The sequence below is a fragment of the Bidens hawaiensis genome, unplaced genomic scaffold (genome assembly GCF_021521415.1).
Source record: "Bidens hawaiensis isolate Kalapana, Puna unplaced genomic scaffold, B.hawaiensis_p1.1 tig00083898_1, whole genome shotgun sequence".
Lineage (NCBI taxonomy): Eukaryota > Viridiplantae > Streptophyta > Magnoliopsida > Asterales > Asteraceae > Bidens > Bidens hawaiensis.
The window spans coordinates 7361-25595 of record NW_027504029.1 but is presented as its reverse complement, the minus strand read 5'-3'; the positions used below and the strand labels follow the sequence as shown (position 1 = coordinate 25595).

General features: G+C 40.7%; 1 protein-coding gene across 1 annotated transcript; it reads left to right on the top strand.

Moving 5' to 3' along the window:
• The first annotated feature begins 2622 nt into the window (after nt 1–2622).
• On the top strand, nt 2623–8474 carry LOC143607588 (acyl-coenzyme A oxidase 4, peroxisomal-like). The gene is made up of 13 exons (XM_077082979.1): nt 2623–2663; nt 2903–2999; nt 3084–3190; nt 3851–3928; nt 3994–4117; nt 4207–4280; nt 4360–4419; nt 4514–4623; nt 5559–5718; nt 5821–5897; nt 6494–6665; nt 6791–6883; nt 8177–8474. Exons 1-13 carry the CDS (start codon nt 2628–2630, stop codon nt 8309–8311), a joined length of 1323 nt encoding a protein of 440 aa, XP_076939094.1. The 5' UTR covers nt 2623–2627; the 3' UTR covers nt 8312–8474.
• The last annotated feature ends 9761 nt before the right edge of the window (nt 8475–18235 follow it).

Below are 18235 nucleotides of genomic sequence, written 5' to 3'. Positions count from 1 at the left end.
ATAAAAAAAGAAACGCATGAATTCAAGACAAGACAAAGTAGGAGTTGGCTTAAGGATTCTTCTATAGGGACCTCAAAACGGAAAGTTCCCTCAACAAACAACGATGTAAAAATTTAACAGCTGTAAATAATGTTAACAACTGTCAAATTTTAGGGGTAATTGTTGTTGGCAATTTTATGACTCGGGTCCCTGACTCTCCAGGATCCTTAATCTCTTCGGGATCCCTGACTTATTCTGAGTACTAACGGTTATTTCGATCATGACTTTGACTTATTCTTGCAGGTCATTATTAACTTAACTGGCCATAAAGGCTCGGAAAATGCACTGAAAAAACGTGTGGGAAGACTAGAAGTGTTGGCCAAGTTAAAGTCCTATTAATCAGGTGGGATTCTCGGATACAATTACTCTTGTTTCCATAAATAACAAAGATAATGTTGGAAACTGACTATTATGGAAGGATTTAATGCTGAAGACCCGTGAACTAACTTAGGGAAAATGCGGTGAACATTAATGTTAACGGCCCTGAGTACTGCCCAAGTTGAAGAAAGAGATCTTTGGGAAACTGGGCGAGATTTTCAGGAAATTTGATGCATGGCTTAGAGACACAACACTTTTCCACTCAAAACACTCTCACTATTGTAACTTAGACGCCATTGCAATTAGTTCTCGAGCTGTAACCTATATTTTTTATTTAATAAATTGAGGCAGGGGATAATTTTCCCCTCTCAAGGTTTTTTTCCGAGGATCCTCACCGGGATCTAAGGTTTTTCCTTGCTACATCGTGGAGTCACCCTTTTGCTTTTACTGCATTTACTTACTGGATATTTGAAGAACACTCTACCTCACTTAATGAATTTGTTCAGTTATTGGTTTGATATTTTTTGACCAAAACACTAACTATGCGCGAGATAAATTAATAGAGCGGGTATGGAGTCCTGCAAATTTGTAGCTACCCCAATAAGCACGAATTGAAAACTAAGTGCCTCCACCGGCACACCGCTTCCCAACCAGACCCTATAATTTAGCATGGCTGGAGCTCTTCAGTATCTCATTTTTACTAGACCGGATATTAGTTCTGTATTCCAGCAGATTGCATGCACATGTACGCTTCGATGACAGGCCATTGGGATGCTCTCAGACGCATCCTTTGTTATATTTCAGGGTCTGTGGACTATGGTTTAACTTTGGGTAAAAACCATCAGTCAGTCTTTTCTCATGTACACGGACGCTGATCGGGCAGGTTTCCTGGACACTCATCGTTCTACCTTTGACTTCTGTGTTTATTATAGTAATAACTTCATCTCGCGGTCTTCGAAACGACAACCAACTATCTCAAGCAAAGTATCGTGACGATGCTAATGTCATAGCTGAAGTATGTCGGTTGCCCAAACCTTCTCATAGAGTTAAATCATCCACTATCACAGGCTACATTGGTCTATTGTGACAACGTCAGTTCCATCTACTTATCTGGTAGCCCAGTTCAACATCAACGGATGAAACACATACAACTTGATATTCACTTTATTCGCGAACAAGTTCAGAAGGGCCAAGTTCATATCCTCCATGCCCCTACCACCTATCATATTGCTTACCAAGGGTTTACCACACACTCCATTTGAAGACTTCCGCTCCAGCCTGATCATTCGATCTCCTATCTCTTCGACTGTGGGGGAGAAATAGACTTATTACTAAGTTACATTTTGTCAATATTATTTTCATGTAGTTTGTATTTATTGTTGGTCCTTATCTTCATATAGAAGTTTGTATTGTAAAGGATATATAAAGAATGTGAAAAATAGAGTAGGATTCATCAACAAAAATTACATCTTCTGTTATTTTTGGAGCCACCCACTTATATATGAGTGGGTCACAACTTACCTTGATTTGTGTGCCTTTTTTATATGTAACAAGAAAGAGTACTTGATAAATCATTAAATCCCAATACCTTTTTATTTCAATATATAATGGTGAAGTAGCGCTTCTTGGGTAATGTAAGGGGAATTTGGTTGACACGTTACGGTTTTCCATACTTGCAATGGTGGACGAAAGAGAAACCGAGAAAATATAGTCATCATATGCTCAGGAGGATAGCGGGGCGTGTATTAAAGCAATCGAAAATCATAATAACAAATACTAGTACCTTTTCCGATCATACGTATTCCGGTACGATACTAACACTCACATAACTTCAATACAATATGTTACTATATTTTAAATACTAACGTACAAAACTAAAGTATCAAGAGAAAATATTATACACAATTGTGAAAACAATAAAAATGAATAGCAATACGGGGTGACATTAATGAATAGGAATACGGGTTTCAATATCATCGATACATATGCTAGTAAGTGAATATCATTTCGGCACATGTTACAAATTTATATATTAATAATTTCTTCACCCTATTTTTAATATGAAATAATAATAATAATAATAATAATAATGATAATGTATTTATCAAGCTGATGACGAGGCGGCTATTTATATGAATATCTTATATACTATTATTATTATTATTATTATAAACAAAATCAGTTGAACTGAATACCTGCAGGTCCTGATCACCACCATCCCCAAAATCAAATTGAAAACTTACTCTCTGTCTTTCACATAATCAATCAGCATGCCTGCGTTATCAACTAAACCTCAAGGTTTCATTCTACTTCTTTCTCTTTTGATCATCACCAATTCACCATCTGATATCTCTATACTCAGTTTTATTTACTTGATTTGCACTTGCATGTTTCTTTATATCCATTTGATTATCCTTATTTCTGTTTGTTTGTGTTTAATGAGTTCTTTTGTTTGTAATTGCGATGTTCAAATCAGTCACGAAACCCTAACTATTTTCATACTTGTTTGAATTGGATATCAATCACCATGTTTATTATTACAGACGCACAGGATTCAAAGACCTGGTATTTCGATCATCCTGCACTTTATATCTCCAAAGCTTTTCCTCAAGCCACTCCCGCTTCAATCTTTCCGCCTTGCAGTCAGTATACTATTTATTTATAGATCAACTAACTGTATACTATAACACTTTGTGCCTCAGTGTATTATTATTGTTTCAATGCAGCCTCGGACTACTATCAGTTTGCTGACTTATTGACCCCTGAAGAACAAGCACTAAGACTCAAAGTAAGAGAGTGTGTTGAAAGAGATGTTGCTCCACTAATGGCCAAGGTAGTTCTGTCTATGTTTTAAGCGTCCGTGTTCGTTCGTTTAACTTTAACCGAACAAACGATCGGACGTGAACAAGGTTTTCTTGTTCGTGTTCGTTTGTTAACAAAATGATTATCTTCATTTATTAATTAACAGTATAAATGAACGATTCATGAACCTAAACACCGGATAAAGCTTGTAATGAGCTAGAAGTTTTTAGATTAATATGTTAACGAACTTAACCAATCATAAACTAGCGTACATAAATGAATGCAAACGAGTGAAGATAAAAACAAGCGGTCACGAACATAAGTGAACAAACGAGACATGTTTTCATGTTCGCTCGTTTAACTAAATGAACAATTTTTTATGTTCTTGTTCGTTCGATTATCAAATAAACGAGCATAAAGAACTTCACCTCGAACAGTTTACAAAGTTTTCACTGAACATTCGGTTCATTTACAAGCCTACTTTCGACCTGTTTGATGCGCTTCCTTTTATCTCTTTAATTATATTTTACATACATGACTTTAAAATAATAAAAGAATTCAAGTTGGCCCCATTCATAGATTAGCGAGTCAAAGTTACCACCTCCAATATATCATATTAATAACTATTATGAAGTTTATCCACGCCTGTGTATACTATAATATAATGTTCAATTTTAATGAGTCAATGCAGTACTGGGAGAAAGCTGAATTTCCATTCGAAATTGTTCCAAAGCTCAGTGCTCTGAATATAGCTGGTGGAACTATTAAGGTGTATTAATTAATAATCATTTATATCAACTTTGTGGCCTCGTTTTTCAATAATTTATGTTTCAGGGTTATGGATGTCCGGGTCTATCTGTCACAGCAAGCGCTTTAGCTACGGCCGAAATAGCCAGAGTGGATGCAAGTTGCTCTACTTTCATTTTAGTGCATTCTTCTTTGGCGATGCTCACTATATGTAAAGATCTTTTTTCTAGTATTAAAGTATTCAATTTTTTTAATAAATTAGAGTCGGCAATGTCTAACTTGTTCATCTGTCAAGAGCAGCTCTGTGTGGGTCGGAATTACAAAAACAGAAGTATTTGCCTTCATTGGCTAAACTTGACACGATAGCATGTTGGGTGAGTGAGATTAACATCTTATTTTTGAGATGCATCATTTTATGTGCTGTCATCCTTATCTAATTTTGTTTTGCATTAGGGTTTGACTGAACCTGACTATGGAAGTGATGCAAGTGGCCTTAGAACAACTGCAACAAAGGTTACATTTGTCGTATTTCTTTTTTCTTTTCGAGAAGAAAACATTATTTGTTGAATATTGTTTTCTTGTATCTTATGATGATTTGAAATATTAGGTGGAAGGAGGTTGGGTTATTGAAGGCCAAAAACGGTGGATTGGAAACAGTACTTTTGCAGATGTTTTGGTCATTTTTGCTAAAAACAAAGAAACGAATCAGATAAATGGGTAAGAAAATAATGTAGGTGTGTGCATGGGCGGTTTTGGGCTCGAACCAAACCAAAAAATCCCAACTTTCATGTAGGTGTATGCATGGGTCGGTTTTGGGCTCGAACCGAACCAAAAAACCAAAAATTCGGGTTTGGATTTTTGGAAAGCCATTAAGTTTTGGTTTCAGTTTTATTGGTTTTCGGTTTTTTAGGTGGGTTCAATTTGGCTTTGCCATTGGGCTCTAAAATTTTTGGCTGAAAAATATCCCAAAATAATGGATTTGGGCCTATAACTTTGGGCCAAAAAAATCACCCAAAATAAAGAATCTGGGCCTAATTTTTTTGTTAATTAATGATTAAGTGATTGCTACATATCTGAAACCAAAGTTTTTGTGCCACACAGTTTATTAATTTCTTATAAAATACTTAACATCGGTTTTTTGGTTCGTTTCCAATTGGCATGATTTGGTTATTTCTGCTTTGGTTGATAGCAAGACAGAAACCATAGCAGAGAATCAGTTTTAAGACTTCAAATCAAATCGTTGGTCTTTATTGGGTTCGGAATATGCAGTTAAGTTCGTTTCCAGATTTGGTTCAGTTTTTTCAGTTTTGGTTGATAGCAAGACCGAAACCGAACCAAAAAAAGTTGGTTTTATTGGGTTCGTTTATTTTGGTTTGCTTACGTTGGTTATTCTGGTTACGGCTCAGTTATTTTGGTTTCATGCACACTGCTAAAATAATTTGTTTTATTTTCTTCTACTTTTTATGACATGCATTTTTTTGTGGAAAATCAGAAAGGGTTATCAATTCAGACAGTGTATCTCTGCTTCAGTTTAATTTTAGTTTTGACCCGAACCCAGTTTGACCTGAACCTGTTTCGACCTGGCCCGCCTGTTTTGCCAGTTCTTGTTTTGGGCTTTTAGTTATTGTCACATGTCTTCTTATTTGTTGCAGATTCATTGTAAAGAAAAATGTGCCCGGGTTACAAGCTACCAAAATAGAAAACAAAATCGGGCTCAGAATGGTTCAAAACGGTGATATTCTTTTACAAAAAGTTTTCGTCCCTGCTGAAGACCGGTTACCTGGAGTCAACTCCTTTCAAGATACTAGCAAGGTACAATATTATTATTATTCTCTTGTTTGGTGCTAGAAGTTCAATATGTGGCCTTTTTTTTAATAATTCGATTAATTACTGAAATTACCCCTACATGTTCAGGTGCTTGCTGTTTCCCGTGTTATGGTTGCCTGGCAACCTATTGGCATCGCAATGGGTGTCTACGACATGTGTCATAGGTATTAACATCCAAAATCTATATAAATGACCAAAATACCCTTGATATTAATGTATTAAAAATAAAACGATAAAGTGTTAATACCCAAACTTGTGGTGAAGAATGGCGCTGATGTGGCTCAAAAAGGTCTCAAATGGCCCTTTGGAACCCCGCGTCTCCCTCCACCGTTTTAACACATGGCGTGGCCTGCGTGGTCTCCATCACGCTAGCCATTCGCCACCATTTTTCTCTTTGGCCAATGGGGAAGATGATATGGGTTTTTTTTACATTTTATATTTTTTTTAACTAATTCGTTATTAGAAAAAAAACAAAAGAGGAATGGAGAATGGTCGGTATAAGATAGGTTGAGTGGTGGGGTTGAATGATGGAGGAGATGCTTAGGTGGCGCTAATGTGGCGAATGGTGCAAAATGGTATGTATGATGCATAGCCTTAGAAAATTAAAACCATGAAACCCAAATGTGCAACACTTTCGAACTTAGTACCCAAACGGCCAAACCTATTAGTTTTGCCCAAACCACGGGGATTGTTTGTGTAACTAACTCATATTATAATTTATAACCCTTTTATGGAATCTTATAAAGATAATTGGTCATAGATACTTACAAGAGAGAAAGCAGTTTGGGGCCCCATTGGCAGCATTCCAAATAAACCAGCAGAAGCTTGTACAAATGTTGTCGAATGTGCAGGCGATGTTTCTCATGGGTTGGCGCCTTTGCAAGTTATATGAGAGCGGTAAAATGACTCCGGGTCAGGCCAGCTTGGGCAAGGTCTCTTTTTTTATTTATTTGTCTTTTCTTTTATTATATAATAATGTTTATCAAAGTGATATCACTTGTTAGATGCTGTTGGTTGCTAGTGTTTTATTTAAGAATTTTGTTTATTGAACATGTAGTCATGGATCACATTGAGGGCTAGGGAGACAGTCGCACTCGGTCGTGAGCTACTTGGTGGGAATGGAATATTGTCCGATTTTCTCGTCGCGAAGGTATTTTTTCATCCCCCTTAATGTAAACGAGCCTGGTTGGCCTAAGCCTGACTTGTTTTGAGATATATGTCGAGCTCGGTTTGTTAATAATTTTTCGAGTGAACTGCATTTTCGTCCCTGTGATCTGCGACTTAGTTCAATAGTTTCCAATTTGCGATTTTCGTCCCTGTGGTTTCATTTGACTTGCAATTAAACCCGAACTCACTAATCCCATTAAATCTGGTCGTTAAACCCTTCAGCGTGCTCTTCACGTGAGGGGAAGTTTTTGTCATTATGTCCCCCCAAATACACCCCAGCCCCTCACGTGAGGGGGCTTGCGAATTAGGACTGATGTTTATCGGTCGTGTTTATCGTGAGCGGCACACTGATGGGTTTAACGATCAGACTTAACGGGGTTAATGAATACGGGTTTAATTGCAAGTGAAATGAAACCACATAGACAAAAATCGCAAATTTGAAACTATTGGACTAAAACGGCAGATTTGGACAAACCACAAGGACGAAAGCCGCAGTTTACTATAACATTTCAAGCTCTGTGTAGGCTCAACTCGTTTATTTATTAAGTATTTGTTACAAGCCAAACAGAAGAACTCAACCCAAAAGACTAGTCTGATAGGTGAGGGAACCCATTTGGCTTATAAACCCCACATCAGTTGCCCATACAACCGATGTGGGACAAGTCCCATACCTTGCAATGGTTTCAGTCCGTAACAATGCACCCTCCTTTAGGGCCAACGTCCTCGTTGGTCACGCCCACGTTGGTCACGCCTGGCTCACTCCAGGCCACCACTCCGAGTCCTCGTTGGTCACGGCCACGTTGGTCACGGCTGGCTTCCTCCAGGCCACCACTCCGAGGTTGGCTCTGATACCAATGTTACAAGCCAAACAGAAGAACTCAACTCAAAAGACTAGTCTGATAGATGAGGGAACCCGTTTGGCTTATAAACCCCACATCAGTTGCCCATACAACCGATGTGGGACAAGTCCCATACCTTGCAATGTTTCAGTCCGTAACAGTATTGAATTATTTTATGTATACATACGTTATTTATATATACACTAATATCATTGGTACATGCCTATCTGACCTAAACTTGAGCTTGACTTGTTTGAGCTCTATGTCTGAAGTTTGAGCTCCTGATATCTATAGTTTTTCAAGCTCTGCTCGGACTCGACTCGTTTATCATGTAGTAAATATTTAATTATGTGTGTGTGTGTGTGTGTGTATTATAACAATATATTGTAGTATTATATATTATGTAATTAACTAGTAAATATATAATTTGGTGGCAGGCTTTTAATGATTTGGAGCCAATCTATACTTACGAAGGAACGTATGACATCAACACCTTGGTTACTGGTAGGGAGATAACCGGTATTGCAAGTTTCAAGCCTGCTGCCAAGACCACCCGAGCCAGCCGCCTGTGATTCTTGCTTCCTGTTGAAGAAATTGTTTGTTGTCTAGTGTTGTTCAATTTGTAATACCTTATAAAATTTGAATAGACATAAATTCATAATAACTAGATACTTTCTAGTCTTACTAGGGCCTCCCAGATTGGTGGTGACGACTGTGGATGGATTCAGTTAAGAACATAGCCCTTTTAGTAGTGGTAAAAGATAAGCAAATTAGAAACTGTTAAAAGGGTTAAACTGGTCTAAACTTGTTTTAAACGTATTTACATGCTTTGAAGTTGTAACACTCGATTTGTATAACTAGATCATTTTTCAGACATACTTTTTCAAAAGACCGGTGTATTAAACGGAATGAGTAAGGAATATTAAATTAAATAGTTAGTAATTAAGATGCAGCAAAGCTAAAATGACTTTTTAAGATATGATTGAAATTATTAGCTGCCCTTCTCAGCGCGCACATATAATGTATATATGTGTGAACCCTCGAGTGGGCAAACGTGAAATTGCACTAATTTTGACGTTATTTTACTAATCTTGTAAAAATAACGTTAAAAGTGACGGAGTGTTAATCTGGCATCATGTGGTGGCGTTGATAGTCGAAAGATAAGGGTACATACACAAATCGGCCGGTATCCCGATGGTTGGGTGTTATATGTCTTATGTCCAAGGCTTGATCAAAACTTCTATCGAGGCGCGGGGTCTCACCGGAAGCAGTCTTTCTATTTCTACGAGGTAGAGGTAAGGCTGTCTACATCTTACCCAACTTCTATCGAGCCGGGGGTCTCACCGGAAGCAGTCTTTCTATTCTTACGAGGTAGAGGTAAGACGGTCTACATTTTACCCTTCTTAGATCCTATCATAGTTTTGTTACTGGTAGGATATACTGAGTATAATTATGATTGAAATTATTATATATACACAAATCGGCCGGTGTCCCGATGGTTGGGTATTATGTGTCTTATGTCCAAGGCTTGATCAAAACTTCTATTGAGGCGCGGGGTCTCACCGGAAGCAGTCTTTCTATTCCTACGAGATAGAGGTAAGGCTGTCTACATCTTACCCAACTTCTGTCGAGCCGGGGGTCTCACCGGAAGCAGTCTTTCTATTCTTACGAGGTAGAGGTAAAACGGTCTACATTTTACCCTTCTTAGATCCTATCATAGTTTTGTTACTGGTGGGATATACTGAGTATAATTATGATTGAAATTATTATATATAGGTGTTATAAAGAAAAATCATATTTTATTAATCATGTCAATAGAGACTCTATTTTGATAAAAATTTGGTGTAATTTGAATTTCTCACTCTGCAGCTATATTATTAAAAGAGAAGATTACCCTTTTAGTCCCTGTGGTTGTTAAGCAGAGTCACTTTTAGTCCCTGAACAAAATCTTGAACTGTTTTACTCCCCGTGGTTTAAAAACGTGAACGCTTTTCGTCCCTCCATCAACCAGCCGTTATATCAAAGGTTAAAAACAAGGGTATTTGTGTAAATTGGGCCTATGTGTAATATTAGACATTTAAACACCTTTACCCTAATATATTTTATCATCTGCGGTTCTCCTTGTTCAAACAATTTACCAGCAAAAACAATTAACCAACCACCCTCTTCACAGCGGATAACCACGGCTCCACTGCCTTTTTTGGCCTTCGCGACTCGACGGAATCAAGTTTCCTGGCCAACCCTTCACGCCGGATTTCTTAAGCAGGTTACAAGTCGCCGGATTTTTAAGCCATGTCCAGTGGAGTGTGGAGGCTACGTCTTCTTGACGAGGAATTTGATATACAAACTTACGGTAGGTTAAAGTTATGTTTTTCTTCTTTTTTGCTTTTTGTTATTAGTTCATTATAATGAAAGATTGATTTTTTTCGTGTTAATTATAGATGATAACAACTTATTTACCTTTAATATTTTCCATGGTGGTGAGTTTTCTCAATTTCCGGGTAGAGCTTACGGGGGAGGCCGATCGGTTTTCATCGACAATGTCGAGATTGGAAAAGTTGGTAAAGGTGATTTGGTGGATATGGCCAGGAATCTAGGATATCCTCCTAGCGAGGTACTTTACTTTCATTTTAGATGTGACACCCGGTAAATTCCCAACCCCTTTAAACTAAGTAATCAACCTAATAATTAGGTGATTGTAAATATTATGCGCGCCATGTTAGTCAGCGCGTGCATTTGTTATGTGCGCCCTGCGCGAGCGCGCTATGTTAAGAATCAGCGCGGGCACATTATGTGCGCCCGGCGCGAGAATATGTTAGAATCAGCGCGGACATTTATGTTTGCCCTGCGCGAGCGCGCCATGTTAGTCAGCGCGTGCATGTGTTATGTGCGCCCTGCGCGAGCGCACCATGTTAAGAACCAGCGTGAGCATATGTTATATGCGCCATGCGTGAACGTTTTGGCCTTATGTTTTCATGTAACTTAAACGTTATGTTGTCTATGGGTTGACCATCCCGCATGATGCTAAGGCGGGTGCATCCTACATCGTTTATGCGCGTGCGGAAGGGAACTAACCTACCCGCATGGCGGGAACGTGGAGAGCTAGTTTGTCTGAAGCTCCAGGATGGAATTGACTTCAACATGACTGATCACTATGTTGAAATACCAAAACCACCTGGAGAATCTACAAATGAAACTCAAATGTCCCTAACTGTGAGAAGGTTACGCACCTACCCGCAGCAAAGAAATGTTCTACACGCAGGAAGCTATGCGCACCAAGTTATACGCGCAGAACACTTAGTCAAAATGATCAGATTTAAGGAAATTGTCCCCGCCCAAAAGAGGGCGGTTGCGTGTTTCAGAAAACTTCTACTTTTTACTGTACACTGTCTAAAGCACTGAAAAAGCAAACTGTAAAAGTCAACTGCCAGCCACCCACTCTCACCAACCACAGCCCTGCATGTCCTGTCCATATCAAATCAGAATCTTTAATCTACTTTTCTACTCTTTTTAATAAATAATAATAATTTCCATACCTTATCATCATTTCAAAAGATTACAATTCCCTAAAGCAAGGGATTATGTTCCCTTGAGTTTGCCTATAAATTTGTAGCCTAAATTATCACCCAAAACACACTTCAAAGAACTACAAACTTGCACTAATCTTTTCCCAAGCATCCATTGTTTCCAGCTCCGATCCTGTTACTAGGTAAGCCGAGATTATAACCTTGAGATCTACTTTCCAACCCTTATATCTTGATCTTAATATATATATTTGTTATTTAATCGTATTCTAGACCTTCGATTCCGAGGCCAACACCAAGAAAACCCGAATCTCGATTAATCCCTTAACAAGAACCACAGGTGAGTCTCACAGCCCCATTTTCACTGTTTTCACTATTTTAAACTGTTTTCGGGGCGAGGGACACGTACTTAAATAATGTTTTATCATGGTATACTTACAAGCTAAGCAAACGATTACGTGTTTAAGTTATGTTTCATGATGAGCAATGCGAACAGTTATCTATGGTTTTTCGATGATAGTGCACCAGATTCGAGTAAGTGATCACTTTACCGTTGGAACTCTAAGGGTAGGGACTGCTGGTTTGATCCGCCCACTCGTAGGGGTCGCACCTCTTACACAGACGAGTGCCTAGCATGTCACGGGGCAGTACTATGGGATTAAGCCCGCTCGTAGAGGTCGCTCCTCTTACGCAGACGAGCGCCTTGTTTTCCGGCACAACGTCCGCGCGTAACCCGCGGGACGGTATTACAGCATATATTCGCTCGTAGTGGCAGCGCCACTTACACAGACGAGCACAGTTTTCCAGAAGTGTCCGCGCGTAACCCGCGGGACGGTATTACGTTATTTTAGCTCGTAGTGGCAGCGCCACTTACACAGACGAGCACAGTTCCCAGAAATGTTCGCGCGTAACCCGCGGAACGATTTTATCAGAATATGTTGATAGAACTATGTTTTACCAAGCATGTGTTTTAATGATGCTAACAGAATTATGTTTCAGAATGATTATGATGCAATACGATTTATCAAGTTACTAAAACTTGTGAACTCACTCAGTTTATACTGATTCAAATGTTTTTACGTGTCTTTCAGGAGATAACTAGGTAGCGCATGGAGTCACACTTAGAGCACCACACGCTGAACATCTAAAACAAGCTTTTTGGAAGATTTTGGTTTTATCCCCTCGATGCGCACGGTTACCCGCCGCGCAAGGGGATATGGCGAGGAAATCTTCAGTTTTATACTTGGATGTTTTTTTTTGTAATCTTAATCAATGTAATGTATTTGTATTAAACATTTCATGCGCAATGAAAATCTTTGAATGTTTTGCAATGGCCCGTGCTTAAGTATCAATCCCCACTCGTGCGCGCCCGGCTGTTTCCGCCGCTCAGGGCCGGGTGTGACAGATTGGTATCAGAGCACTGGTTATAGCGAACTAGGAAAAGAAGTTTTTAACCTAGACTATAACCTTTGGGGAATCGCATGAAATATTTTTCAAAGAATATTTTCAAAAGAAAAATCACACACGCACTTAGGAACACGGGTCACAGTGTCTAGAGATAAGAACATTATGTGCTCTGAGTACATGCGCTAAGTTTGTTGTATTTTCTTTTTTTATGAAAAGAATGCCTCCAACCAGAGCCAAGGGAATTACCATGACACCCGAGGAGCTCGCAGAAATAATCGCGCAGGCGATTGCAACGCATGAGGCCAGCAAGGCCGAATCTAGTCAGGGTCGCCAAGAGAACGAGACCCCAGAACCCGAATCAGGAGCCTTGGACAAAGGTTGCTCCTATAAAACATTCATGGCCTGTAGGCCTTGGCCGTTCAAAGGCACCGAAGGAGCCATTGGGCTCTACAATTGGATTGACAAGATGGAGACAGTTCTCTCCATCAGCGGATGTAGTGAAAACCAGAAGGTCCTTTACGCGACCTGCATGTTCCAAGAAGCAGCTTCGTCTTGGTGGAAGCTCCAAGTAAAGACTTTGGGGCGAGAAGTTGCTCTTCACAAGACCTGGGAAGAATTGAAAGAAATGTTGATGAGAAAGTTCTGCTCTCGCGCAGAAATTCAGAGCTTGCAACAAGAATTCTGGAACCACACCATGGTAGGAACGGACATCGATGCCTACACCAATCGTTTCAACGAGCTTTGCCAGCTGGTGCCAGACATGGCAAACACAGAAGAAAAGAAAATCGAGAGGTACATCTTTGGGTTACCACCTGTCGTTAGAGTCCCGCTCAACGCCGCCGCACCTCCGACCTTTGACGAGGCGGTTGCGCGAGCCATCACCCTCACAAGGGATACGGTTCGTGCGGGTATGTTGACTGCTCGCTTGAACGAGCAGCGAACCTCTGACTCCAAGAGGAAATGGAACTCCCACCGAGGATCAGACTTCAAGCAGCCACCGCCCAAGAAGCAGGAAAGCACAAGGGTTTACGCGATTCAAGCCGCGGAACCATCAAGGAAAGGATACAGCGGGCCTTACCCATGGTGCAACAAATGCAAGTATCACCACGAAGGCGAATGCGCGAACGTCACGTGCGCCAAATGTGGCAGACCAGGACACAAGACGGTGAATTGCCGTGCTAAAGAAGCTGGAGCCAATGACAACTGCTACGCATGCGGGAAGCCTGGACACTTCAGTCGGGATTGCCCACAGAAAGGAAACCAAGCTCGCGGGAGAGCTTTTGTGATCGGCGCGGGTGAGGCAAAGGAAGAACCGAATGTGGTAACCGGTACGTTTTTGCTTAACGGTCATTATGCATCTGTCTTATTTGATACTGGCGCTGACCTAAGTTTTATATCCCATGAGTTTAAAAACTCCCTGGGCTTAGCGACCAGTAGGCTAGACAAACCTTATACTATAGAACTAGCCAATGGTAGGCAGTTATGCGCGAATGAAAGGACTGAGCAATGTGTGTTAGTCATGGGAGGTCATGAGTTCAATATAAACTTATTGTCAATAGATTTGGGAAGTTTCGATATTGTCGTAGGTATGGATTGGTTGGTCGAAAATCTCGCGGAGATTGTTTGTCATGAGAAGCAGGTTCGGATTCCACTGTTGAACGGAGAAACTTTGATGATTCAAGGGGAAAGAAGGGGAGTTGCGACAAAACTGATTTCATGCCTAAAGGCGCGTAAGTGCCTAAGGAAAGGGTGCTACGCCTTCCTGGCGCATGTAGTAAGTGCCTGACGTGTTCAAAAGTAAAGGCTGAATACCAGAAACCATCGGGGTTGCTTCAGCAGCCAGAAATTCCCATGTGGAAGTGGGAACAAATCTCTATGGACTTCATCACCAAACTACCAAGGACACCTGGGGGTTATGACACGATATGGGTTATTGTAGATCGGCTAACTAAGTCAGCACACTTCCTGCCGATTAAAGAAACTGATAAAATGGAAAGGTTAGCCCGACTATATATTCGAGAAGTAGTTTCAAAACATGGAGTCCCAGTGTCCATCATTTCTGATAGAGATAGTCGGTTCACCTCAAGGTTTTGGAGATCATTACAAGAGGGGTTAGGTACTCGACTGGACATGAGTACGGCTTATCACCCCCAAACGGATGGACAAAGCGAACGAACGATCCAGACATTGGAAGATATGCTGCGCGCGTGCGCGATCGATTTTGGAGGTAGTTGGGATACCCACCTCCCGTTGGTTGAATTTTCTTACAATAACAGTTATCACACAAGCATTAAGGCTGCGCCGTTCGAAGCTTTATATGGGCGCAAGTGTAGATCCCCACTGTGTTGGGCTGAAGTGGGCGACAAGCAAATGACTGGTCCAGAAGTGATCCAAGAAACAACAGACAAGATTTTTCAGATAAGGGATCGCCTTAAGGCAGCACGCGACAGACAGAAAAGTTATGCTGATATGAGAAGGAAACCGTTGGAGTTTCAAGTAGGGGATAAAGTACTTTTGAAAGTCTCTCCATGGAAGGGAGTCCCCCGTTTCGGTAAGCGAGGAAAGCTAAATCCGCGCTACATTGGACCATTTGAGATCCTGGAGAGGATCGGTCCAGTTGCTTATAAACTCCGTCTACCCGCCGAACTCAGTGGAGTTCATGATACGTTTCATGTATCCAACCTCAAGAAATGTTTATCTGACGAAACGTTGATTTTACCGGTGGAAGAAATTCATATTGACAAACAGCTGCACTTCGTAGAAGAGCCTATAGCAGTAACCGATTGGAAAGAACAAAGGTTGCGCAGAAGCAGAATCAAGTTGGTAAAAGTTCAATGGAACTCAAGGCGTGGGCCTGAATTCACTTGGGAAAGAGAAGATCAGATGCGCATAAAATACCCACACCTCTTTCAGAATATGGCTTCTGCCAGCAACGTCTCCTAAATTTCGGGACGAAATTCGTTTAACGAGGGGAGAATGTGACACCCGGTAAATTCCCAACCCCCTTAAACTAAGTAATCAACCTAATAATTAGGTGATTGTAAATATTATGCGCGCCATGTTAGTCAGCGCGTGCATTTGTTATGTGCGCCCTGCGCGAGCGCGCTATGTTAAGAATCAGCGCGGGCACATTATGTGCGCCCGGCGCGAGAATATGTTAGAATCAGCGCGGACATTTATGTTTGCCCTGCGCGAGCGCGCCATGTTAGTCAGCGCGTGCATGTGTTATGTGCGCCCTGCGCGAGCGCACCATGTTAAGAACCAGCGTGAGCATATGTTATATGCGCCATGCGTGAACGTTTTGGCCTTATGTTTTCATGTAACTTAAACGTTATGTTGTCTATGGGTTGACCATCCCGCATGATGCTAAGGCGGGTGCATCCTACATCGTTTATGCGCGTGCGGAAGGGAACTAACCTACCCGCATGGCGGGAACGTGGAGAGCTAGTTTGTCTGAAGCTCCAGGATGGAATTGACTTCAACATGACTGATCACTATGTTGAAATACCAAAACCACCTGGAGAATCTACAAATGAAACTCAAATGTCCCTAACTGCGAGAAGGTTACGCACCTACCCGCAGCAAAGAAATGTTCTACACGCAGGAAGCTATGCGCACCAAGTTATACGCGCAGAACACTTAGTCAAAATGATCAGATTTAAGGAAATTGTCCCCGCCCAAAAGAGGGCGGTTGCGTGTTTCAGAAAACTTCTACTTTTTACTGTACACTGTCTAAAGCACTGAAAAAGCAAACTGTAAAAGTCAACTGCCAGCCACCCACTCTCACCAACCACAGCCCTGCATGTCCTGTCCATATCAAATCAGAATCTTTAATCTACTTTTCTACTCTTTTTAATAAATAATAATAATTTCCATACCTTATCATCATTTCAAAAGATTACAATTCCCTAAAGCAAGGGATTATGTTCCCTTGAGTTTGCCTATAAATTTGTAGCCTAAATTATCACCCAAAACACACTTCAAAGAACTACAAACTTGCACTAATCTTTTCCCAAGCATCCATTGTTTCCAGCTCCGATCCTGTTACTAGGTAAGCCGAGATTATAACCTTGAGATCTACTTTCCAACCCTTATATCTTGATCTTAATATATATATTTGTTATTTAATCGTATTCTAGACCTTCGATTCCGAGGCCAACACCAAGAAAACCCGAATCTCGATTAATCCCTTAACAAGAACCACAGGTGAGTCTCACAGCCCCATTTTCACTGTTTTCACTATTTTAAACTGTTTTCGGGGCGAGGGACACGTACTTAAATAATGTTTTATCATGGTATACTTACAAGCTAAGCAAACGATTACGTGTTTAAGTTATGTTTCATGATGAGCAATGCGAACAGTTATCTATGGTTTTTCGATGATAGTGCACCAGATTCGAGTAAGTGATCACTTTACCGTTGGAACTCTAAGGGTAGGGACTGCTGGTTTGATCCGCCCACTCGTAGGGGTCGCACCTCTTACACAGACGAGTGCCTAGCATGTCACGGGGCAGTACTATGGGATTAAGCCCGCTCGTAGAGGTCGCTCCTCTTACGCAGACGAGCGCCTTGTTTTCCGGCACAACGTCCGCGCGTAACCCGCGGGACGGTATTACAGCATATATTCGCTCGTAGTGGCAGCGCCACTTACACAGACGAGCACAGTTTTCCAGAAGTGTCCGCGCGTAACCCGCGGGACGGTATTACGTTATTTTAGCTCGTAGTGGCAGCGCCACTTACACAGACGAGCACAGTTCCCAGAAATGTTCGCGCGTAACCCGCGGAACGATTTTATCAGAATATGTTGATAGAACTATGTTTTACCAAGCATGTGTTTTAATGATGCTAACAGAATTATGTTTCAGAATGATTATGATGCAATACGATTTATCAAGTTACTAAAACTTGTGAACTCACTCAGTTTATACTGATTCAAATGTTTTTACGTGTCTTTCAGGAGATAACTAGGTAGCGCATGGAGTCACACTTAGAGCACCACACGCTGAACATCTAAAACAAGCTTTTTGGAAGATTTTGGTTTTATCCCCTCGATGCGCACGGTTACCCGCCGCGCAAGGGGATATGGCGAGGAAATCTTCAGTTTTATACTTGGATGTTTTTTTTTGTAATCTTAATCAATGTAATGTATTTGTATTAAACATTTCATGCGCAATGAAAATCTTTGAATGTTTTGCAATGGCCCGTGCTTAAGTATCAATCCCCACTCGTGCGCGCCCGGCTGTTTCCGCCGCTCAGGGCCGGGTGTGACATTAGAGAACCAAATACGTGTATGGATTCGGGTATACATCCATTGTGTGACAATTATGATTTTAAGAAAATATTTGATATTGTAAGAGGTGGAATTAAGGTGGTTGAGATATATATTGAACATGGGCATTCGCGTTTGATAAACAATTCTCATTTGGACTTTGCAAATGAAAAGGGGCATGAAGTAGATGAAGTTGATGTTGACATAGAATACACATCACATTGGTTAAATGAAGAAAATGGTAATGAAACCGATTCACATGAATCGGATTCATATGAAACAGAGGATGATCCAGA